This window comes from Chelonoidis abingdonii, chromosome 4 (assembly GCF_003597395.2).
Source record: "Chelonoidis abingdonii isolate Lonesome George chromosome 4, CheloAbing_2.0, whole genome shotgun sequence".
Lineage (NCBI taxonomy): Eukaryota > Metazoa > Chordata > Testudines > Testudinidae > Chelonoidis > Chelonoidis abingdonii.
In genome coordinates this window covers 78,718,546-78,743,824 of record NC_133772.1, presented here as the reverse complement: position 1 = coordinate 78,743,824, position 25,279 = coordinate 78,718,546, and the positions used below count along the sequence as shown (strand labels likewise).

The 25,279-nt window shown below is 54.3% G+C and overlaps 1 protein-coding gene across 14 annotated transcripts in view; it reads right to left on the bottom strand.

Annotated features, from left to right (window-relative positions):
* Positions 1 to 25,279, bottom strand: part of DGKZ (diacylglycerol kinase zeta) — a 97,896-nt gene that overhangs the window by 18,139 nt on the left and 54,478 nt on the right. For 6 of the 14 annotated variants that reach the window (XM_032775090.2, XM_075065276.1, XM_075065282.1 and 3 more), the window contains 23 exons: positions 20,425 to 20,533; positions 19,280 to 19,375; positions 17,477 to 17,554; positions 17,064 to 17,120; positions 13,955 to 14,023; positions 13,383 to 13,454; positions 12,941 to 13,057; positions 12,781 to 12,852; positions 12,301 to 12,396; positions 11,947 to 12,029; positions 11,280 to 11,340; positions 10,309 to 10,422; positions 9,435 to 9,575; positions 8,583 to 8,661; positions 8,056 to 8,111; positions 7,039 to 7,101; positions 6,698 to 6,771; positions 6,479 to 6,590; positions 5,670 to 5,869; positions 4,949 to 5,049; positions 4,522 to 4,601; positions 3,210 to 3,251; positions 2,820 to 2,889 (listed from right to left, as the gene is read on the bottom strand). In XM_032775090.2, the coding sequence (XP_032630981.1) occupies positions 2,820 to 2,889; positions 3,210 to 3,251; positions 4,522 to 4,601; positions 4,949 to 5,049; positions 5,670 to 5,869; positions 6,479 to 6,590; positions 6,698 to 6,771; positions 7,039 to 7,101; positions 8,056 to 8,111; positions 8,583 to 8,661; positions 9,435 to 9,575; positions 10,309 to 10,422; positions 11,280 to 11,340; positions 11,947 to 12,029; positions 12,301 to 12,396; positions 12,781 to 12,852; positions 12,941 to 13,057; positions 13,383 to 13,454; positions 13,955 to 14,023; positions 17,064 to 17,120; positions 17,477 to 17,554; positions 19,280 to 19,375; positions 20,425 to 20,533 (2,042 nt within the window). The other 8 variants (XM_032775092.2, XM_075065277.1, XM_032775094.2 and 5 more) reach the window with 6 other exon arrangements.

Sequence of the window (25,279 nt, the reverse complement as noted above, 5' to 3'; positions counted from 1 at the left end):
AGCCCGGGGAGCCCCCCCACCCCCCGGGGTCAGGGAGCCGCGAGACCCGCGCGGGGGGCGGCGAAATGTCCCGGCGCCTAGGGCGTCAGAAATCCTAGCGCCGGCCCTGTACCCAAGCATTGTACCCAAGCGAGTCCACAGTCTGTCCCTCTGTTCTGGGATGCTTGTTGCTGTCCCTGCTGAGCAGCAGCTTGAGGGCCAGAAAAGCCCCACATTGATATACTGGGACAAGAGGAGCAGAGTGGACTCGGTGTGTGTATTTTGGAAGCACTTTGCAACGCTGGGATGCAGCTGGTAACTATGAAAATCACAATCAAAATTCCAGCGAGGCGAAGGGGCTGAGGAGGGAACGGGGGCTCCTGAGCCTTGTTTCAATGTGGTGAAGAGGGCCAGGACAGATCAGCGTTAGTGGATTGCAGTGGTTTATGGGCATTTTCTCCACGGGCTCTGTGCCCCCCACAGGGCTGAGGACTGCTGCCCAACTAGGGTTGCTATGGCTGGGCCCTAAAGGGACTGGGGAATTCTCTCTAGAAACAGAACAAGAATGGGGGGGAGGGGTGTCCATGACACAAGCCAGAGCAGATTAGAGGAGTGAAAGAGCCCCGTTTATCCTGTCCCTGCAAGAGATTTACAGCCACGGAGCTGCTAACGAAGGTCTGTAATTCAGCCACTTTAATGAGCCTGTGTTGCCCTTGAATGCAGCTCCAACCTCTTTCCTGGCACATTTTCCTCAGCGCCGAATTTGCTGTTGGGAAACCAGCGAAAGGAGAAAATAATCCAGAGCAGCAATATCTGGGAGCAGGGATCATGTGAGCAGTGCATACGGGGGGGTGTCTGCCCCACCCCCGCTGGGTGGGACCCCCACACTCCCAAGAGACAAGGGACAACACCCCTCTCACTGGAATGAACCTAACTTCGCTTGGCTCCCCACCACCGGCCAAATTCAGGTGTAATGTCTGCACCCATGCTGGGACTGCTCCTGGCACACATACCCTTCCTGGATGACGTGGCAGTGATGGGGCCAAGGTGTGCTCCTGAAATCAGAGATTTGGTGGGAAGCCTGGAGGGAGGCAGAGCCAGAGGGAATTGAACACAAGGCAAACAGGGAGAGGAGCAGAAACTCCAGAAACTGGATAGGAAAGAGCAGCCCATCCTCACAGTGTCTGGGACAAGGCTCTGGCCTTTTCATTCTCCTGGTCCCTCCAGTCTCCCCCCTGGGGTGGGGTCAAATGCTGGTCTCCCCCTTGAATGCCAGCTTGTCTGTCTGCAGTCAGACTCCTCAGGTGGTGGGGCTGGTGCCCAGTGAGTGCCTGGTGCAGGCCTGCTGGCTCTGAAGATCAGTGTAGAGCCCTGCTTGATGCCCTGCATGAGCTTCTCCCTGTGTGTTTGGGAACTTGCTCCAGCACCATTACGAGGGCACAAAAGCCCCTACTGTCCCAGGCTGTGGGGAATTCCCAGGGAATCGCTCAAATAAAAAACAGACACACCAAAAATATGCTAGTAAAAGTGAATGTGCAGCCTGGATGGAGCTTCAGGAACAAAGTGTCGAACCCGTGGGAGGCGGAAAGGGGAGAAGGGGCTGAGAAAGGAGCTGGAACAAAGCTGTGTTTGTAAACAAGTCCCCATTGCTTTGCATCAGCACTCGGGGGCTCCTGCAAACACAGCAGGTTGGGTCACAGGCTCAGCACATCAGGCACTCTCCTCCTTTTCCTCCTCCACAAGGCACTAACTACAGCCTGTAACTGAAGGATATGTACAAACGCATCTCCCCCTGCAGCAGCTATGCTGCTCCGTAGAGCATCTCCTGCTGGAGAAGGCTGCCACTGCAGCAGCTCCCTCCTGACCAAGGCTCCAACACTATTAACTGCAGCGCGTCCTGCTGGGAGAATCTGGGACCAGCTCTCAGTGTTCACCTTCCCTCTCCCTGACCCGCTTCCCCTCTGGCCCACACTGACTTGTCATTATCGCACTGGACTTATTTTTCAGGAGCAGGGCTCCTAATTCACTTCTCCCCCAACCTCTCATGCTCTGAACACTTAGTACAGGGCTAGGAGTACTCACTTGCTCTATTAAAGACCACAGTACTATCTGTAGTTAAGAAACTCTCCTTGGAAGTCATTGGGCTGGAGTGCCACTGGTAGTCCTCTCCCACATACAGAGGGAGAATAATGGGCCCTTCTGACTGGGGAAGCACCCCGAGTACTGGGGAGGAGGAGGCTGTTTGCATGAAGAGGCCATTGTGCGTCAGCCAGGCACAGAATGTAGCCAGTGGCTGCACCCAGATCCCACTCCCCACGGGCACAGAAGATTCTGCAGTGCGTCCCTGAGGATGTGTTCCCAACCCAAGGGAGCCCCCTGTCTGTCAGACACAAGCACAGCGCCTCAGCCCAATCCTGGAGACCCTGCTCCGTGCACAAGTCAGAAGGAAGGACTTGAGGCCAAGTGTGCTGTTAGCAAACACTCCACACCTGGCAGTCTTTGCTGGATTCACACGACCAGCGACACTGGGCACAGCTGCTGCTCTGGGGGCAGGGGAGGCATATTCCCTCAGCTCAGAGCTGCCACACTCAGGCACCTAAGCAAACTGAGAAAAAAGGTAATGGGGCAAGTGCTTGACTGCTGGGGAGCCACATGCAGATAGCACCAGGCCGATGGCAATGGTGCCATGGGGTGAGCCGGTCAGCGTGTCCCAAGGAACAAGCATTTGCAGGGCACATTATTGGTCTGGGACTTTTGCTACATCCCTAGAGTGGATCAGAGCTCGACCCCACCTCCCAGGGCAGACCAGTGCTACTGTACTGTATGGAGAAGATACTCACAGTCTAAGAAACACCACTTGGGAGACAGCTTCTGGGATGAAAGCGTCTTTAATTTGGCTCCATCCCCTTCCTGCACAGAGAGAAGAGAGTGATGTTTCCCAGCTCCTCGTTGTTCCCCCAACCTTTCCTGGGTTCGTTCCTGCACTGGGCGTTCAGACAGGCTCAGATTTATGGTCCTTTGACAGAAGCAGTTTGCATCCAGGCGTGGCACAGCGACAGTGAGGCACAGGGGGGCATGGCACAGGGGGTGGAGAACACAGACATGGTATGGGGTGCAGCTGGAGACAAATATGCCAAACTCACTGGGGAGGTGTTCAAACAAGCCCAGAAGACTGGCACCATGTACATGACAGAGACCCCCGGGAGGGGAGGGAGGCGGGTGATACACACCTGAAGGAGCAGGCACTGTAAAGAAGGGCATGGAAGAAAATCCTGCAAAGAGGGAAGGGGGTGGGTTACCACATTCATTCAGCTGCCCCCCTTCTGTCTCTCAGAGCCTGTTCTGTGCCCCCTCCTGTATGAGGAGCCAGCCCCTGCCACCGCATGTAGCCACCCCGGCCTATGCATTCCCAGTACTGAGCCCCCACTGCCCTGCAGCATGCAGCTGGGTTCAGAGTTTAGTGATGACGTGCTCCAAATGGAATGAGAAATAGGGTAGAAAGGCAGCAGCTGAAACCAATAGCTACGTGTCCCAAGCTGCCCCGCTTCTGTGTGCTCAGACACCTAAAGCATCAGCCAGGAGACAGGCCAGGCCAGGCCACTCTCTAGAACCCCCACCCCTTCCAGCTGCAGGAACTTCCCCATGTTGTGGCCATAGTTGCTTCCCATGACTTTATGAGAGGGATGGCACTGGGTAAGGGCTGAGATGCTAGGCCCTCACCTAACCCATCATCACGGTTGCCCAGCCACCTGCCTGCGAATGTCCCCCCTCCTGGACACCCAACTCAGCCACTGAAATCCAGAGACAAGAGAGAGATAGGCAGGTCCCTTCATGCCAGCCTGCCTAATGTACTCTGCAATTAAACATGGTAGATTGCTCCTCTCTCTGTGGTCACAGATTCAAAACAGACAGAGATCCTGCAGCACTTCCTACGCCACAAGGAGCCCACTTTCAGGCTGTGCAGGGCCCCTCCAGGTGAGGCAAAATCCCTTCCAGGAGGTAGGGAAGGAAGAAGCCCAGGTACTGGGCTAGTGCAGTGTCATCGGACACACCCTCCAGAACTTCCCAGTCTGTGTGTGAGAGGAGAGCTGGGCAGGGGAAAAGCATAAATCCACAGGCACTGGGGAGAGGCAGAGGGGAGAGAAAGGGGCACTTGACACAGGTGAGACTGATTGCAGTGTACCCAGGTTTGGGGGAAGGACTAAGATCTTGTGGAACATACTTCAGTGAGGGAGAAAAGCCTTCTCTTTCCACCTGCCTAGCGGCCTCTCCTTGCCCAACACCCTGGGGAGGACTAGAGGGCAGGGTGAGCAGGATGGTGAAAAGGGGAATAGTGAGGCCAATACATGGGAGCTGTCAGACTCAACAGATCAATGATCCCTCTAGCCTGCGATCCGGTCTCCATCAAAGGCCAATGCTGGATGCTCAGAACGCCATCTGTGCGAGGCTACAATAACCGGCGGTCAGGAGAGACCTCTCCAGAGCCTCTCTCCCCTCAACGATTAGTTCCCACCATCTCCCACGCCTCCTGCAGTGCCTCACCTCCTGCAGCCTCTCGATGTGGGTCCGACAGACCTCCAGGTCACTATCTCCCGGAACCACAATGATCCCCAGGGGCACAGCTGAAAGCAAAGCACAGATATCTCAGCGAGCTGCCTGCTGCCAGTCCTCCCCCTAGTTTCTGGGCCCCTGAGACAGCGTGGCCACTGTCCAGTGGAGGACAGCACCAGAGACATGGTGAGAACAACAGGGCATTGCCACTTTGTATAAAACGGGGCTGACCACAGCCACCCACGGAGACTACAGCTCAAGCATGCAATACTCCATCTGCAGACCATGGCTTCATTACAGCAGAGCTGTGGCTGCCCAGAGCTGCCCCAATGGCCCAAAGTGCTCAAGGAGGCCTCATCCATCATCCCCTGGGATAGCACATTCCCAAAGCCCCCAGGCACCCGGGCTGGTCACTCACAGGCTTCCTTGAGCTTCTCCTTGTCGTAGTGAAGTGCCTCATAGTCATGCATGCTGATTCGGTTCACCCGGATTCGCAGCCGCTCGGGCACTGGTTGCTGGCTACACGCAGGCAGGAGGAAAAGGGCAGGGTTAGAAAGGAGGCCCTATAGATGTAAGCAGAAGCTCATAGCTACAGTAGCCCAGCCTCCTCCAGCAAGAGGCAACTGAGGAAGCTAGGCAAGAGCACTGTTTTAGGGAGCTCCCAGCTAACCAGTACTTCTCTCTTCCAGCAAGTGGTGCTGTAAGCAGAATGGGAGGAGCACTGGTGTGGCAGGCTAGGGACGTGGGGTGACGTGCCCCGCCATTCTAGTACTTGACTCCCCCAAGGAGTGGTGCTGCAGGCAGTGTGGCAGAACCCCTTGCTAATCCAGTCCCAGCAGCAGGTGACAACAGTTAAGGCTTTGTTTTCTGCAGCGGACGCTGCCATCACTCAAGCCTCCACTAACTCTCCTTCCAGTGTTGCCCAGAGATCCTTTGGAAGGCTCCCTGCTCATGCCTCTTGGAGGCAACTGTGAAGTGTGAAGAGCCGGGAGAGGCCACCTAGAATAAATGGGTAAATAATGCCTTCTTGGATTGGTACCACCCCATGCCCTGCTGCTGTGGAGGCGAGGAGCTGATCCAAATTGGACAAGTTGCTGGGTTTGGGGCCCCCAGGGTTGCCCTGCGCCAGGTGAACGTACTCATTGAGCAGGGGCATGGAGCTGCGTCGCTTGGTCTTCTGCACCATATTGGCCTGGTTGCGCAGGGAGATGTAAATACAGGAGGCTGCCAGCTTGCATGGCTCCCCATCCACCTGCATAGGAATGGCCTTGGATGTGGTGAGCATCACCTCCCGGCACTGGTGCAGCCGCTCTCCATGTCCACCCACCTGCAAGGCAGCCTGCAAACAGAACCAGGGTTACAGTGGGGCTGCCTGTGGTGAAAAGGCTCATGGCCATACCTCAGAGCAGCAGCATCCAACACCAAGTGGAGTCACAAGCAAACTGAGCTTGGAGGGGCTCAGCTCAGTCCCCAGGGAGAAGGAATCCACAAAGACCAGCACACACTGGAGTCCTCACAGGTGTTTCAGCTCTGGAGAGGCCCTGGGTGGGGAGGCAGGCGAGAGGATGCAGAGGCACACAAAGATCCCAGCAAACAAGGCTTATGGTGTTTGAATTCTCTTCCACCACTAGCCACCCAGGCACAGGCTGCAGGCTGCTGAGCATTCTAGGGAAGGCTGCTCTGCTGTCCTGCACACAAGGCTCTGCTGTTCCTGGCAGAGGTCCCCACAAGCTATACCTGGGGGTGCACCTCCAGGGTCCTGCTCCTGACTACACTGAGCCATGCTGGCTGCAGACTGGAAGGTCCCACAGGCTCAGAGGATGGGTGCCGCCTGGAGCCCTCAGGCACAGCTGGATTTCAAGTCAAGGTCGCAGGGTCGGGAGCTGTGGGTCAGGCAGGGTGCAGGGCAACAGGGCCAGAAGCTGCTGCAGTGGCTGAGTTGATTTACCAGGGATGTCATGGTGAAGCCGATGACCTCAATGCAGCCATCGTCATGGCGCTGGGGCTCAAAGTCATGGTGCTCCCCAGGGGTGCCCCAGGGCATGGTGCCTGCACAGTACCTGTGTAGAGACAATGGGAGCAGAGTACTACCTGGGACCAACGGGGAGGGCTCCTCAAACACCGGGCAGGGAGCTGCTCAGCATCCAGGGGTGCAGGAGCCACTCACCTTGGAATGTTCAGAAAGACAAGGCACTGGGGCTTCAGGTCCTGGATCTTGGGGGTCAGGTCTGTCCCATCACACTGAAAACAGACAGACGGACAGACAGTCAGACACCTACGCTGGCTGCAGGAGAAGGGCCCAGTCCTAGTATTTTGGGTGGAATGAACTCCCCATTTCTGAGTGAGAGCTGTCGCCCTGCAGCACCCAATGAATGTCCCTCATAGTGCAAAATCTGCTTCAGCCGCTGCGGTACCAGTTACTGTTACCCCAAAGGAACAATGCCCTGGATTTACCAATCCCCACCGCTCCCAGGGAACGATCCCAGACCCTCCTCTCCAGACACTCACCACCACTTTGACGTGCTTCGCTAAGTCTTTGGAGCTGCCCGTGAGAAAGTCGGAAAACGCCGTCTGCCAACACAAGGGACAAGGTTAATGCCTGGAGACCACGTCCCTGAGCAGCAGCTGAATCGCATGGACCCTTCATGCTCTACTGAGTCTCAATTCAAGCCCCCGAGACTCCTGAGACTGGGCACATCCTCTTCCAGGCCTCACTGCACCTTCTGCAGATTGCCCCTCTTGATACAGTGCTGCAGATGCTCCTTACTCCTGACCTGATGCACCCCTTGATAACACAGCTCTGACAATGGACTTCAGTCCTAACTTGCAACTCCCCCATGTCCAGGCTGGGCCTCCAGGAGAAGCTGTGATCTAGGGCTAGGGCACCTCCTTCTCCAGGTGGGATGCAGTACTGGGGGCACGGAATGCAAGATCATTCTCTGGCTGTGAGAAAATATGGCCAAACAAAAGTTACTGGGCCCAATACAGGAGCAAGACACCAGCCTCCTCAGCGTGAGACAGTTATGAGAGGGCATGAAACAATATGACATGCAGTCTAGGGTAACACAGCTAATTCCCCAAACCCAGATCCTCAATGGGAGGGACAGCTCTGAGAAGTAGAAGCAACCAAGACTCAAGGGGAAGAACAAACTAGCCAGGGGCTGCACTGCGATAGGGTTGGACAAAGGCTAATGCAACCTGGGGGCTGCATATGCAGAGACCTCGTCCCAGGGCAGGAAGCAGATAATCACCCTCTAATGCAGGTCTAAGGAGGTCCTGTCTGTGACACTGTTTTTGGGCCTGGGCCCGTCAGTACAAGAAGGCCAGTGGGAGGAGTTCAGAGAAGAGTTAAAACAATTATCATGGGGCTGGAGGGACATGCTGATGAGGAGATTAAAAGAGCTGAGTCCTTACAGTTCAGACACTCCGTTAGTAGTTACCCAAAGAAAGCAGCTTTGGAAATCTCTAAGAGTAGCTGGAGCTTAGACAGACAGTGCTTGTCTCCAAGGAGTCCCACACACTCACCCCAGCATAGAACATTTTATTCCGAAACCGGCTGTTAAATTTCTCTGGATTGGCCTCTAGGGAAAGAAGAAAAAAAAAACAAAAAACAAGATAGACATTAGTGTCATTCACTCACTGCCAGGAGCAACTCAGCCGCCTGTCACCCCAGCCTCGCTCTCCCAGGCTCACTAACCAGCCTCCCCCAAGACTCGCCAGCTGCCTCTGCCAAGACTCACCAGCTACCTCTTGCCACACACCTCGGTTTCTTCCTTCCCCTCCCATTCATTCACACACACTTTGCAGCTTCCTCTCCCCTATCTGGCTGTTCCCACACTCTTCCCGGTCAGTTCCCCCCACCCTCTCCCCAGTTGATTCTCTCTTTGCCATCTCCCTACTACAAAGGTGTTTCAATTGACCATACTGGGGGCGCCCCCAGGTTACAAACCTGCTTCCCCCACTCTAAATCCCAAGATTCTCCCACTCTGCAGCCTGGCCCTGCAGCTCTGCGCAGAGAGCACCAGCCAGAACCTACTCCAGCCCCCACCTACCTCGAGATTCGTGGAACTCGAGTGTCACACGAGCATCAAAGCCGAGGCTGAAATAGTTATTGAAGACATCGAGGGGAAGCTGAAAAGGAAAAAAGAGGAGGCTGAGGCTGGGAACCGTGGTGCCCGGACATGGGGCTAGGAATGCAGGGTTACTGCAAGGGAGAGACGACACTTCACTAGCCATGTACAGGGGCCACTGCCAGCAGAGGGAATAATTGAGACAGAGGCAGCTATTGGCCTGAAGGAGGGATATACTGAGGGGGATAGAATAGCCCTTTCTGCTGCCGTGAGCACATTCTTGCTCAGCCCAGGCTCAGCATCCACACAAGCAACCGAGATGCAGTGTCCAGCTCAGATCAGCACCTAGGGTGAAACGGGGTGGCAGATGCAGTCAGCGGATGCTTTCTCTGTGCCAAATGCACCGGGGGTTGGGGCCTGTTTCCCCAGGAACCTTCAGGATCCCCAGAGAGGGTTTTCCAGAGAAGCACGGATGTCTCCTCTCCACCAAACCCCATTCCAGCTGCTCAGTCCCCCTTCTTACAGGGTCACTGCTGGCTCACCAAGCAGTCAGACGATCTCTGCTGTCTGAGACACTTGCTATTCTCAGGGTCTCTGCGCCAAAGGAATGGCCTCCTGCTTGCAGCAAGTCCTCCAAGTCTCTTGCAGACCTACACCTTTGGGCCAGCTGTGATTGTCACTAGCCCCTGGGGCTGCTTCTCCCAGATGGGCCTCTGAGCCATGAGGAGAGAAAGTGGAAACGGGGGGAATACTCCCTGGGGAGTCAAGTGCTGCCTGAGCTGGGGACAGATGGAGAATGCTGGCCCATGGTGGAGGAGCTCGTTTGTCGCTCACCTTGTCTGTGGCCGTCTCATCTTTTTCCTCAGGGTTCACCTCAGAGTTTGGCTCCACCTGGAGATTCCAGCGGTCGAGCTGCACAATGTTTCCCTCCTCCACGTGAGAGAGGATCTTTGACAAGGGCTCGTCTGTGTAACCCTGTAGGCCAAAGCAGAGCTCACTGAGCCACCCAACTTGGCTCCCCTACCCGGAGAAGGGGTGGCAAGGCCAAGTGCCCCAGAGCAAAGAGTGGGGAGAACACAGGGCTGGGATTTGTCACTGGGTAACCTGCAGCCTAAAAAGCTCCATCTCTGTGGGTGTCTTCCACAGTGACTCCCAGCCCACCACAGCAGCTTGCCAGGTCGCACAATTAGTTATTTCTCCCAAGGGGGTGGATTCCAGCTGATGTCATTGGTGGGGGCAAAGGTGATCTGGGGAGAAGCCAGGTCTCTGGGTGATGCATACACCACAGGGATCCCCAAGTGCCAGCCACAGGCCAATTCCAGCCCTGTGGCATCTATGTCACATATCACATCTCCAGCATGTAGGCCTTATCACATCCAGCCACAGCCGCCCCTCGCTGCGCTCACCTCCTCTGCTGGGAACTCTTGGGCACACTGTGCATGGCTCCGAGATAGCAGCGCATGGAGTGCAAGTGGGAAAGCTGCCCACGCCAGAGAAAAGAGCTCAGCCCTTTCACCCACAACTCTGACCCTGGGGGCCTAGCTCCGCTTCTCCCACACACCAAACCTCTGTCCTGCCATCACAGCTCAGATCCCTCCTCCCCTCCAACCACCTGGGCCCAAGCTCGGGAGCCAGTAGTACCAGGGCCCTATGAGCCCCTCTCCCAGGGCAAGTACCCCTCTCTGCCCCCTCCTCCCGAGTCACTTACCCCGCCCCAGTTCAGAGTCCTGGCCAGGTCATTCCCTGTCCCCAGAGGAAGGATGGCTACAGGAGGAGGGGGATTCAGACGTAACTGGTCCAGGATAGAGAGGATCCACCCAACCTGGCCAAACAGGACAGACACCAAAGAGGCAGCTGGTTACTTCAGAGCCCTATGGAGGTGATCAGCTTGAGTGGGTAGAGAGTTTCACCAAGAGCCAGAGATGAGGAAGACATGGAGACTGGGCCCCCCCAACTCCCTAGCCATTACGGGAGATGCTCAGCCAATAACCGTCAGTGCTCCAGAGGGGACAAACCGCATCTTTCTACCCAATGTTCTGGGGAAATGCCTGCCCCACCCCAAATGGCAAGTGAGTGAGGCTCCCCAGAGGTGGCATCTCATGCAGTTAACAGCCTGTTGGTGCCTAGTATGTGTCAAATCCCCTGTACAGTGGATTCTGCCAGGACCCATGGGGCTGAGAATCCCCACTGCTATTTGCCCCGATGGCTAATTGGAACCTTTCTATACCTAACTTACACTGGGAGCGTGAGAGTTAATCTTCCAGGAGTGCTGCAGACAGCTTAGATGGGTGAAGCCTGAACTCACTCTGGTTCCCAAACTTTGCCCAGCTGAGGGCTGTGCCAGCAACTTGTCAGGAGCTCATGGGCTGCACCTATATGGCATCAAATGGAGACCACTGCAGCTGCCCTCATCTCTAGTATGGAGACAGACCACAAGGACTACTGGCCCCAGCATACCATGAAGCTAGCTTCTGAGATGAAGATGGAGCATGGCATGCTGGGACCTGTAGTCACAGGGGGCGGTGAGCCATATTATAGAACTTTGGGAACCCATTTTGCCCACCTCTGGATTAGAGCAAGGAAGCCGCCACCTCTCCTGGAAGGGCAAAGGGTTTGGATCAAGGCACCAGCCACATTCCTTGATAACTCAGCAAGAGCTGAGAGGTCAGGGTCACTCACCGTGCCATCCCCCCCACACGCCAGGATCCGCAGGTTGTGCACTTTCCGATACATCTCCAGCCTGCAGGGAAGCAGAAAGCGGAAGAGGTCAGGGAAAGGCAGGAGAATCCTGGAGACGCTTGAAGCTGGGAATGCACCAGCCAGTGTTTGCAATGGGTTCCTCTCTCAGGCTGTCCACTGGAGGAGTCACAATTTTAGACCCCTCTCTTCACCCTACAGCCTCATGGCATTTGACACATTGTAATGAATTTATCTTCACAGGCCCCTGGAAAAGGAAGCCAGGATTATTATCCCCACTCTACAGATGGAGAAACACAAGTGTTGAGAGGGAATGGGATTGGGCTCAGGTCACAGAACAGGCTAGTGACAGAGCTGGGAATAGAACCCAGGAGTCTGGCTCCCAGCCCTGTGCCTTAACCATTCAGCCATCCTTCCTCCTGGAAACACAAGGGAGCCAGGACTGACTGGAAAGTGAAATGGGATCATTCCCCAGTGACATTTCCCAGGCTTTGAACTTGCAGTAGGTGTCCAGCCACACAGTTCTTCCCAAGGGCCTTTCCTAGAGTGTCAGTCCCTCACTAGCGGCCAGCTGGAAGAGAAGGGGCAAAAGTTCCTATTGGGGAAGACAGTGGGAGAAGGGGACAGGGCTCCCTGAGTCAGTACTCACGCCTCTTTGGGGCCGCCCTGGTTGAGGTCAAAGACTTGTCGTGGGTTGAGATACCACATGAAGGACTGGATGATCTTGGCTCCCTAAAAGGATGAAAGACTTCAGAAAACAGTATACAGACAATCTCGATGGGGTAGTGGGGGGCAGGAAGGAAGCAGAGTCTTAGACAGAGGTGATGGGAATCTGCAGTCCTGGGTAGTCAGGCAAGGCCTGGCCTCAAGAGGCAATGCCAGGGAGTAAGCTGCTTCTGTACTTGCAGCTGAGACATCACCGAACATGCTGGATTCTCAGCAGCTGGGATAAGAGGCCTCCATGGAGCTGGCTATCCAGGAACTTGTCAGGAAATGTCCCTACCTGATTCCCACCACTCTTGGGGTTCACAAACACCAGAAGGGGCTTCATGAGTGGGGCTGGCGTAGGCTTGATGACAAAGGGTTTCCATCGCCCCTCCTGCAAAGACACCACAACACCATCAACAAACATGGGGAAACACAAGCTCTTGCCTGCAACGGAAACTTAAAGTCACTAAGGTCTGAAGCTGGAGACAAAATACTGAACATTCCAGCCACTGCCAGAGCCCCAGCACCGGGATCCACCCCCCAGGACCCTAGCACTCCAGTGGGAGTGGGATCCACATGCCAGTCTTTCTGTTCTCTTTTTAAAAACCCCTTTGAGATACCTTGCAATTGCAAATGACTCTCATATCCCAGCACCTTCCCTCCACCTCATTTTTCTCTGCTCCATGTCTCAGACCATATTGTGACTAGTGATATTCCTTCTCCAACTCCCACTCCCCCTGCCAATTCCCAGTCAACGCAGGCCTCATTCTCTGACCTCTGCCCCCTTTTTGCTGGATTTCCGCTTGAACGACGTCCTCTTCTTTTTCTTACTGGACTTCAGTGGATTCTAGCAAAGGAGAAGAACCAAGTCAGCAGCTGCCAGTCGAGCAGGAGCTGCTGATTAAACAGGAGCAAAGCCTAAGGGAGTGACTCACCTGGGGGCGTCGGACCCGCAGAATCCAGGTCGGCGGGACTACAACAGCAGCATGAGCCCCCAGCGAGCACGGCTCCTCGATGCATTGCAGCATGAAGCATGAAACCTTACTGTGGTACTGCGAGGGAGAGAGAACACAGCACTCGATTGCTGAAGCCTGGCCCAGGAAGCCCAGCTCTGAACACTCACAGCACCTCTGTCTCCAGCAGGGAGCACTGTAGGAAATGCAGCAGGAGCCTAACAATGTGAAGGCTTCCAACAGGAGGCATTTCAGGGAAAGGGCGGGAACCCTGGCTGTGAGAGGCGCTCTCAGCTACTCCAATCCCAGCCTCTCTCAGTAATAGGTGCTGAAGGGTATGAGGCAGGAGCTTCCAGCTTGCACTAGAACATACCTGGCCATCAGAAGTCATTAGGCCATTAACTCAGGGTAGGGCTGCACTCACCGCTTGCTTACACCAGGAACAGCTGATGGCTACAATCTCCTTGCTGTGAAAGGCAAACTTCTGCTGGAAACCCTGCAGAGGGAAGGAGGAGGGTCGTGAAGCTCCTGACAACTCTCTGCAGTGCAGCGAGGGGCACATAGGAAGGGGAACAGCAGCTCCCCAGCTACGGCAGATGTTAGCCACAAGAGTCCTTCTGCAGCCAACGCAGCTCAGGTCTCAGTTGGACAGTTCCCCACCCACAGCCCTGGCATGAGGGAATTCAACATGTTTGGGACAAGCAACTCTGGACCCAAGGGCAAAGACTCAGCCAAAGGTGCCTGGGGGAGGTCCCTCCAGAACAGATTGGGAGTTCAGTTTGTGTGAAAATCTGATGACTGGATGAACGTGGGGATTGAGAGAGTGCTGTCAGTAGGCGGCAATGTAAGGAATGGTAGCATCACTGACTGCGAGGGGGCTGCCCCTCCCAGCAGGGCTTGTGTGCGTCCTGCTCCAAGTGGTTCCTCTTTATGTTCCCCACACCTACCACATTCCCCTTCCCTGCCTAACCTCGGCTTTTCTTCAGCCCTTCTCACCTTTCCGCACTGCCGGCACTTCCCTTCCTGTCGTCTCCGGTGCACCCAGTGATGCCGGACGACTATGGGCTAAATGGAAACACAAGGGCCAGGTTAAAAGAGAACGCAGAGAAAAGTACGGACATGATCCTGTTAGCACATTCCTTGGCTGGGACCCAAAGTGGCCTTGCCTCTTCTCTGGCCCATACAGAATGGAATCCTCCTCTGCAATTTCTTTAGTACTGAGAGGACACTGCAGAAGCTCCTGGGAACATCTCAGCCCAGACACTGGAGAGATTCAGAAGCACGAGCACTCAGCTCTGGGAGAGGCAAGCCCAGACACAGGGTACCTGACTGAGATGCCAGGTGTCTTATCCTCCAGTACTGCTCTCAACAACCCCCAGGAGAAACCCATGTTGGGAGGGGAGGAGGAAACACTATCATGAGGTGCACGTCAAAGGTTTGTTCTGGTACATTTGGGGGGCAAAGAGAACACCCAGGCATCCTTCACCCTAAACAGACAGCATGTTTGCATCATGAGAACTGAATTTTAACCAGGTTTGGTTGAAAACGCTGGAGAGAACTGTGGGTGAGCTGAGCTTCTTTAGACAGGAGGGTAAGTTGTTCGTTACATTTAGTCTCTAGAAAGCGTATTGTGATTTTGTATTGATGTCACCATTTGTTTCCAATATTCTTACTGCCACCTGACTCTCTGTTCTTTGATAATAAATGTATTCTTGCTTTCACTGGGAATGTGTGTAAGTGCTGTGTGTTCAGCAGAGCTGTGTAGTCAGCTTTGGGACAGCAGGCCTGATAATTCGGTGAGTGTCCAGTGGAGCAGGGGCTGGACTCTACAGGAGATGCTTGGAGGACAGGAAGGTTAGGGTGTGCCTACTACTAACCTGCAGAGAGAAAACAAGGTCTGCAGAGGCTTGGAAGGTAGTGCTTGCGTTGCTGGAGGCTGGTGGAGTCAGGGAGCTAACACACAGCAGGCACAGACAAGGCTTCCTCACCCTAAGGACGGGGGACAGCGAGGTGCCTCACAGCCCTGGGTAGTGTCACCATTATGACGAATAATCAGAAAAATAAATGCTGTGAATCCACGCTGCCTCCCCACAGGCACAGGCCTAATGGAACACAGATGCCCCACCTAGCTCACGGTCACAGAAGACACACTGGAGACACCTGTGGCCCTGAACACAGATGACAAAGGCAAAGAGCTGAAACTGCTGAGCTCCAGACCACATCAGTCACTGAGGAGAGAAAATAAGTTCCTCCAAACTCCCTCTGCTCACCCTGTTCTCCCAGCAGTTCGACTTAATCATGAGTGGAGCTAAATCCATATGCCGATGGTCGGCCAGCACGTGCTGCCTGAACTGGCGCCTCCTCACGCCGGCAATAACAGAGTGCCGGTCATTCAAACACAGCCATCTTCTCTGTGCCTGAGCCTGGGAGCCCCGTGGGCCAAGGGCAGCTCATTCTGTGACAGGGGATCACCAAGCACAGTGCTGGTCCCTAACGGCTACCGAGATGGCATGTCCACCCTCCCCAGCCAGGGAAGTAATTTTAGGGAGAGATGGAAGAAGGCGGTAGTACATTCCCCTCAGCTTGTACTGGGTGGTGAGGAGGGGGAAGGGGTGCGTCTGTTTAAACAGAGCGTTTCTTCTCTCTTTCCCCCCCCAGTTTTACTCTTCCATCTGGAGGGGAGAAGAAAGCAGTACAGGATGGGGAGCACAGGGGAGTCCAAGTTTGCTGATTAGTCCAAGAGACTCTCTGCCCCCACTTGCTGCTGAACAACTGCTGTCCATGCATTCACACCTTTGTTTATTCTTCCTTCTCCAAGTTCTGTTTCCTACTGTACAGTAGTTGGAATGGTAAATTCTGGAGGGTGCTTTCCTTACAGCACCGTCGAGGTCTGGGATCTAACCCCTATTTCCTGGTTAAAGCTGGTAAGGTAAGTTTGAGGGATAAGAGAGCCCGGATACCATAATGATGGGCACCTTGGAAACAGATGGGATTAGGTTCTCTATGGAGACCGCAGAGGAGAGATCCTCAGGTGCTTCTACTCTAAAAGCTAGTGCAGTAGCTGTTCAGGTGAATCCCAGGTGTGCGTATTCCCCATCGAGATCCCTGGCCTATGTCCTACCAAAAGCTCCTCTAGACACATCTGCTAGTTTGGAACTGCCTTAGGACTAGTTTGTGTGGATACTCTCCAGTTCCCTCCACCCACAACTTTCAGCACCACGGAGAGTTCCACATCCCTAGGGAAGGCACAGGGTGCTGTTGCTGGTCACACCCTGCAGCACAGAGGTTTGCAAGAGAGCTCCTGAGGGGGCATGCAGACATTTACTCCTTTCTGGGTGGCACTGTAGGTCATACTGGAGAGATGGCAGCAAGGGTCACCATAGGGAAAATGGTTTAAAGTGCTACAGTGCACGTTTAACCTGGCCTGGACACAGCCATGCAGTACAGACTACAGGGGACAATCCTGGCCTGGCTGGGAGAGATTAAGTAGATAAACCTAACAGACATACAAGGCAGAGTCACCACAGGTAAGGAGTGCACAAGAGTTAAGCAGGGGCAAGTTCAGGTACTGTGGCAATAACTGCAGCTAACCTGGGCTGGGCAATAGAGCAAAAACACAGCTCTTCTCCCCAAACTCCACAGAACCTTCCAGGAGGCCTGCAAAAGTTCAACTGTTCTTTCATTCTCTCAGGACCAGCACCAGAGGGGCTGAAATTCCTCCTGGGAAAGGCTGGCCTTGAGGTGTCTTTGGCCCAGCCTGGCAGGCCCAGGAGGTTCTGAGAATGCAGATCAACAGCTGACTGACCAGAAGCGAATCTGCCCCTGAAGGATATTCGCCCCACATTAGCACCAATCTCGTGCAGGTGCATTTCAAAGAAATGCCCCACAGGATGGGTGACTGTGCCTCTTCAGTGCCCAAAGGCTTCACAGGTAGCACAGACTTAGGGGCTCCTGCCACACTTGAAAATGCCCAGACTTTCTGCTGCTTCCACAACAAACCAAGCTAAGCCCCTTCCCCGGCATCCTGAGTCCTCTGCCACCAAACTAGAAGGGGACGGGACTTCCTCCTGGCAAACACAGCAAGCAGTCCAGCTGAGTTGCTCACCTCCCGAACGTTCCTTGATCCCGACTCCCTGAAGGAAGGTTTGCAGCGGAAATTTATCTGCAGATTTAACACACACAAGGGAGGCAACAGTGAAACCATCTACTAAAAGAAACCTACTGGAGTTGTGTTCAATGTGGCAGGCCTGGGAGCTTTCTGGGACATCTGATGCTTATCTGGGATCCTCATCCAAACCCCTACCAAAGGAACAATTCACCAGCTCTTGGGGCTAAAATGCCCAGAGATCTGCTAAAAGTCTGCTTCCCCCACTAAATTGCCCCCTCAGGAGGCACCTGCCTGTCACGACAATGGTTAGCCAAAGCACATGGAGTTCAGTGCTGGCCCCATGCTGTTGCCCAGCTAAGGGGTAACCAGCAATTCAGGCCCAGGAGTGGCCTGTGTTGGGCTTTACTCACTTTCTCCAGCTGTTCTATGCAGGGTGTATGAACTACAATTTTGCAGGCTGCACACTTGCGTCTGGTCAGAGGTTTCTGCTGAAAAAGGGGAAAAATCCCTACGTTAACATCAGTATTTATTTACACTCTGGAAGCCTTGGAGCTCCACTCACTCACTCCTACTCCACTCCAAGGCGGGCACTCCTGAGAGCAAGCAGCTCAGTATGCTGCAGAATGGGAAGCCATAAGGATCACCGCAGTTAAAAGCCTCCTCCCTTGATCTGAATGCCCAACACCCAGCCTGCCTCAGCCCTGCCCTGGGGCAAGAGGCAAAGGCACTCTCCATTGGCCAGTCACTCCTCAATCTCTTCTGATACTGGCACCAGGCAGCCAATCACTGCCACCTGTGGCAGTTTTGGTGCTGCCCATCAGGCTGTGACCCCAAGCTCATTTCACCTAGACCAACGAACATCCATCCTCAGACCCCAGCACTCGCAGCTGGACGTGACCTGCACTTAGAGAGGGATGGCTGCGGCATCTCCAAGGGCGTTGCCCCTATGGGCAGTCCAACCTGCAGTCATGTAACTGCAGGGCATAGGCCTTCACTTCTTGGTTCTTCCTTTTATTGCAAGATCCTTCTGGAAATTTTTGGAATTAAATTCTCTCTTGGGGCATCTGGGGGTCACTACAGCCACTCACAAAAACTCTGTAGCAACTCAACTAGCTGGATCCTAGCCACAGAGATACCCAGAGGCCCTGGTGCCTGCTGCCTGCTCAGATGCAGCAACTTTCCAGACTCAAAGCAGCATTAGCAGCAGGCAGAGTCCACAGCAGAACATTTTCCATATCCCTCACTGGCCCCACAAGTGTTAACCCCTTCTTTGTTAGACCCCAGAATGTCTGAGAACTTCCACTGGGGTTCTCACAACAAATTTTTTGGTGGGCTCAGAGTGCGGCTCAATTTTAGGAAAACTCAATAAATATGCACACACATGTCCAAACCATTGTAATTTATTTATGTAGGTTTTTTTTGCAGATTCAATAATAAAAATAATGTACAGTTGTCTCTATTCTTTATAAACAGAACAAAAACACATATAAGGTGCAAAGCATGTTCTTGTCTTTTTTCTTGTTTCTTTTGCATTTCTGGTTGCTTTTTTGGGGGGGGGGAAAGGACTGCTAGCTACTAAGTCTGCTGTGAAAAGTGATATTAACTAACACACAAATATCACTTTTCACAGCAGACGTACTTCGTTCCGGTAAGCCCGGGGACAAATTAAGCCCTGGATAGGAAGGTGGGTACAGAGGCAGCAGGGGCCAGGGACAATGGGGCACTGGGAGAGGCAGCGGGGGGCCAGAGGTGATGATGGGGGCTAAGCTTGGGGCTAGAGTCTGCCACCGCAGAGTCAGAGAACGGAAACTGAAGCCTCACACACAGGGGATGGGGCCTGGGATGGAGCTTGAAGCCACATGGGTGGAACCTGCCACCAGCCACCCCAAAGCTGAAGCCTGACACACACCCCGCCCCTGCTCCAGAAAGTGGGGAATTCACATTGGCTGTCTGCTCCTCCAGCTTGTCTCTCCCAAGAGGGGGGCAAGGCCCAACCATTGATGGCAGCCCTAGGGGAGGAGCTGCTGCTTTGAGCCCCTCCCCCATCACCACCCAGCAGGCTGTGGCCGCAAGAAAAGACCTTGGTGGCCGCATTTGAGAAATGCCAGGCTACTGCGTGCAGAAAGGGATCCCCAGGTTTTTCCACTAGGTGGCAGCACAGTCTTGTATCTAACCAAGCCGAGCTGATGACAGGGTCACTGTGCCTGACTTACCAGCATCTTGGCCACACAGTTCTGTTCCCCAACATAGCAGAAATCCCCAGAGCCGCTGGTCTCAAACCAGATGTGTTCCCCATAGATTGCAGTTTCCTGGAAGGCACAAGAGATACATTGCACTGTCTCCGATGGGCCACAAGAGTCCCCAAACTTTCAGGGCCTGGCCTTGGATCCCAGCAGTCACCTCCAACATGATGAATATCCCAGCTGACCATCCCAGACCCACAATACACTGGACTACAGAGCACCGCTGTGATCACAGGCTGCATAGAGGCCCACTCTCCAGAGCGAGGACATATCCAGAAAACCTGCCCAAAGCTCCCACCATGGCCCAGATGTGTCAGAAATGTAGAAGTACTGTCCGTAGGATGCTATCCTGTCTAGCTGTAAGCAATGGGGCTGTCCGGGAGAGGATTCACCTCATTGCTAGGGAGTTTTCCTGAGATTCAGCTTACATGTTCCCCTTACTTCCTGTCACCCACTCTGTCCCAGCGTCCCATCCAGAGGTCTGCACCCCTCGCTCCGTTACTGGCAGACTGTCACATCCCCACTCACGCACTGCTGAGCGGAACTGGACATCTCTCCTCACAGGTCAATCCCTTCAGCCCCCTGACTGTTTCTGCTCTTCTCTGAATGCCCTTCACAATGTTTCAGGTGAGAACCATCCCCTCTCAGCTTCCAAACACAAGGCCTCTGGGGACGAGGGGACCAGAGCAGAAGGCACTATCTCAGCTAAGTCTCCCCACAGGGGTAGAGAGGGATTGTCCCCATCCTGCACCAGGACACAAGGCCTCCGAGGATGCAGCTCACAATGGGTTCAGCTTTGTCTGTGCATCTCCGACAAGGAGAGCAGTGCCTTCCACCACTCACCAGGTTTCCATTCCCACGTGCAGAATGGATGGCTGTGTAAGAGCAGTGGGGAATGAGAGCAAATGCATTGTCTGTTTTCCCCAGCATCAAGGCACTTTACCCAACAACATCAGAGAGCACCAGCTGCTAACCACAAGGCTACGAGTGTCAAAACAGGAGCCACCTGGTACAGCCTTATAGCCCTCCTCCTGGGAATGGCCACAAGCCGAGTCAGCCACTGTAACATCAGAGAGTCCCCTCCCAAGCACCAAGGAAAATTAAAGGTAACCTACACTCCAGTCCACAGTGCTGCGGATCTGCCTCTCTGATTCACTCCTCAGGGCTAGTGTGGGGTTCGGCTGGGCTACCATGTGCTGGAGGCCGGACTTGGCGATGGCTTTCCTGGAAGAAAGAGGGAGGAGTGGCTATAAAAACAGGCAGGAACATAAATGCACACAAGGCATCATAAGCTCTTCAGAAGGAAGAGGCTAAGGGGGGCAGAGCATCGTTCATTAGTATCACTCAAAGCCAGAAACCTGGGCTTAGGCTGAATTCACTATAATGACAGGCTGGGCAATATCCACTCTTCCTACATAAGCCATGAGGATGAGCTGGTGAAGGGTTCCCTGCTGTGGTGATATATAGGCTCTCACAAGCCACACCTACACAGTATGCCCCTCTAGTGGTGACTGGGCCACAGAGCAGCTTGAGAGTCTGCTAGAACCCTTGAGCTACAGATCTGGGTTTTGCCCAGGCAGTAGACACTCATGTGTTTAGATCCAGTGGCCCTGAGGGTTGATGCCCCACTCAGGGGCATCACATTACACACAAAAAGCTTCAGACTTGACCTGGTGGGAGTAGCCCCTCTTCCCAAAGACGGGCGAAGGTCACAAGGGTGGGGACTCTTCCAGAGGACATTGAGACATCTCAGAGATGCCCTCTCTCACTTGAATGTCACAGATGGACAGAGAATCGAGAGCCGGCAGAAGTGGGGCAGAGTGCGGTGAGGAGTGGGGGAAGCAGCTCACGGCCCCTGCTCACAAGAGGCTCTCACTGTCTCCAGGTCAGCAGCCATTCGCCTGGGACTGACAACCTCAGCAAAGACTTTGACCCCTCCCACCATGGCAGTGCCATTTCCAGTAGCTGCCTGGGCAGGGAATTGTGCAGCCTCTGAGGCCAGCAGCCAGTGAAACTGGACACATCCTTCCCTCATCCCAGAAACATCCCCTCTCATGATCCCTTATTCACACCTGCACCTGGCACCAGCAGCTGGGAGAAGCAGCAAGCACAGGGGTACTGCAAACAGCCTGAAAACAAACTCAGCAGCCAGTCGGACACACACAGATGGACAAGAGGCTGATTGGCCTTTGACCAGAGAAGGAAATGGAGACACTGACTCCCTGGCTTCTCCTAGTCCACAAACATATGGAGCACATGGCTGGGAGCTGCAGCTAGCCCTGGCACAGGGTCCTGTGCTAGCCCCTTCCCTCACCCTACCCCAAGGCTCCATGCAGACCCTCCAGCTCCCTTTCCCCACCCCCTCTACTTGCCCTGATCCAGCAGGGTTTGGTACTCCATGCCAATGCGTCAGCCATGCCCTCACCTTTCCCACCCATGCCAGATGCTAGACACCCTATGCCAATCTCTGCTCCCTTCAATATTGCCCCAGCCATGGCCTGAACTATCCCTCTGAACCCTTCCTCCCTCCACCTCCAGGAACACCATACATACAGCAGCTGGGGGCTCCAGGCTTTAGGGAAGGCACTGGCATAGTTGTCATAGGCAGGCTCAATTCCCAAGCATTCATATGTGGTTTCTGATGGCCGCCTGGCTCTAGTAGGAACCTTCCATCTCTTGGCATCCAGCCGTGCTCTGCAGGGTGGGAGCAGAGCGCCTGGCCTGGGGCTCTCCCCTGAGAGCTGTGGCTGGCTGAGGCGTCGGTAATAGCCCTGCAGCCCGCAGGCTGCCTTGCTGTACACAAAATCTGCAGGCAGGAGGTGGGTGGAGTGGCGGCGCAGGCAGCCTGGAGCTCGCAGAAGAGACCTCATGCCGATAGGGTGCAGAGTAGGGCACCTGTTCCTTGGGGGAAGCTTAGCCTGCAGCTCACACCAATCCAACCTGGCTCCCAAGGAGACGGTCTCCTCCCTGCCACAGCCCTTCTTTAGCTCCTCCCAGGGTGACTCAGGTCCAGAGCCTTCGGCACAAGCCATCCGCCTCCCTTCCTCTGCCTCGCTTACTTGGATGAGGCTAGCCAGTAGCATGGAGGGGCCCATGAGCTGGGTATTGATGGTGTGCACTTGGCCCCCGCGCTTCTTCTGGACAGCAAACCTGGGGCTGAGGTGGGGCGGGGTGGTGCTGGAGCGACGCCGGGTGCTCATGCTGCCCTTGTCTGGGGAGCCCAGGCAGGAAAAGCTCTGCAGCTGGGTACTGGACCTGCGGCGGCGCTGTGCCAGTGAGGCTGAGGGCATGCCCACCATGGAGCGCCGCCTGGCTTTGCCAGTGGGCACTGACACAACGCTGGCACGCTGGGAACCCAACGACAACACCTTCCTCCTGAAGTGCCTTTTAAAAAAGGTGTCCATAGTGACTGGGGGTCCCCCAAGCAGTAGCTGTTAACACAGAAACCAGCAATTAAAGGGGGAGGGGCTCTCGTCAAACCTCCTACAAGGTTTGCAAGCCCCAGTCAGGGATGGGTACTACCACTCTCTGCAGGGAAGTATTCTGTGAGGGAGCTCTGGGGGGACTCAGTGAGTACTGTTGTGAGGGGCATCAGAGAGAAAGAGGAAGGAGGGGGACACATGGGAAAGCTGACATGGGGTGCTGCTGCCAGGAGACCTTTACTGGATATTACAACATTAGAGGCCAATGCAGGGCAAGGAAACCCCCGCGCAAGGCAAAAAAAGAGAAGTGGGATGGTGAGAAGCCTGAAGGGCTTGTCTGGTGGTTCAGGAGTTGTTCATGAGTGATGAGGCAGAACACCTAGATTTGGAGACATCCCATACTGGACCAGCTGGCAGATAGGAGATAAGTCCCAACCCTGCACCTGAGGACAGCTAGGGGCAGTTCTTTCCATGCAGGAGACACTAGCCTGGATTTGCAGCCAGTCTCTGCCTTCCAAGGCAGCTGGGGGTGGGAATGCTGTGGAGGCACCACACTCAGCCCCACTGAGGGGTGTACAACATTGCTCCCTACCTGCCAATATACGTAGCACCTCAAGGATACTCCAGTTTCATCCCCCTCCCCCCGCCCCAGGGTTGCTGACCATGGCTAGGACAGGAGGAAGGGAAAGGTGTTGGGTATGACCTGGCATCCATCTGGGTTACAAGGCCCCTGCAGAGATGAGTGCCATTCATTCTGCCCCAGGAGGGAGCAGAGCTGGGACCAAACCAAAGAGGGACAGCTCCAGCCCCATGGTCCAGTTCTGGGAAGGGGTCAGGACTGCAGATTCCAGCCCTTCCACTGCACAGTGAACGGATTCTAAGCCCCCATTTGTCCTGACTACTACAAAGTGCATGTCTGATGGTGCTGGAAAAGGGCATAAGCAGAAAGGATTCTGCACAGGGGACCCCTACTTCAACTCAGTCTCCTGGTTAATAACAGTGCAACAGTGTATGCTCCTGCAGCAGCTTTCCACAGAGTGAGACCTACAGCACTCTCTTGAGTACAGGACTCCAACCTCTATCCTAACCAGGCAGAGTCACGGACACCCCTGGGGAGTCTGGGCCTGGGTGCAAACTCAGTCCACCACTTGCTGGTTAAAAGGAGACCTGGGGGTAGTTGTGCAATGATGGAGCACCGCAGTGAGAGTCACAGTGCCACTCTGCAGACAAGTGCTTTTCTTTGGCCCAGTCTATGCTTAAACATTTTCTCCAGGTAGCTGTGAAAAATTCCCGTCCCTGAGCACTGTATGCCAACCCACCCCCCGGTGCAGTTGGAAGAATGCTTCTGTGGCCCTAGCCACCATCACTCAAGGAGGTGGATTACCTATAGTGCCAGAACGACCCCTTCAGTTGCTCTGAGAAGTGTCTACACTATGGCACTACAGCGATGAAGGTACAGCACCATAGCTGTGCTGCTGTAGCGCCGGCAGTGTAGGCATGACCTTAAAGAGATGCAGCCACGAAACACTCACCCCAAGCAAACATTTAGACCTAATGCGCTTGTCCCCCCCGAAGCGGTTTCTGTGCCCTTCCCAGCATGCTGAGCTGGGCAGGGTTACTCTCTGCTGCTAGTTCCCTCTGCATCCCGCCTCCATCACCATGGGAGCTGGCTCCTGAGGCTCCTTCTCTTATACTCTAGTTTTCCCTTTCTATGTCTCACGGACTAGCCCAGGCCGCTATGATCTCCTGGTTCCCAGCACTGGAGGAAGTTGAAGGATCTCATTGTTTAAAACGTAAATGCCCTGACAGCACTGAGTTTACAGCCCATTCCTAGATCCATTGCTCTGCAGAGAACTTTAGGTAAAAAACAGAACTGACATTTTATAAAGCCAGGTGTAACCTTTGGACTTAGCACTGCTGAGAGGTGATTCCCTTTAACCCAAACTGACATTCGCCTACATTCTCACTTGAGGATGAGGTAACATGCTGAGCAAGACAGAGCATGGCACAGGATGCTTTCAATGCAGGTATCTTGGAGCTCCCTGCTCCAGTTACACAATGATTCCTGCTGGATTTCCTATAGTCTGCAGGAGAACAGCTCCCTGCCTGTGCACATCCCACAGGTGCATGACCATAGCTCCCCTCTGGGAGATCTTGGGAAGACCCCCTCTTTGCCCACTACCCTCTGTTACTCAATTTCCTCCCTCCCCCTCCTGCCACCCCATCAAGTTTTCTATTCATAAATTCTAAGTGCTGACATTTCAGACATATCAGATCTTAGCACTCAGAGTTTACAAGTAGAAACTAACAGTAAATGTAGGGCAGAAGGTGCCTGCCTTGCACCTGGAGAACAGAGACTGGTTAAGAGACTTGGAGCAGGGCTGGAGAAATAATCATATCTGCTCTGCTCAAAACCTCATTCTTCAGCTGGAGAGCGCTTTAAATGACTCTCAAGCTCTTTGCCCAGTGCTGTCAGGTTGCCAAGATACTGCAGCTGCAAGAGAAAAGCTTTGAGCAGCAGATGGAGAAGGCTTCAGCACTGGCCTGA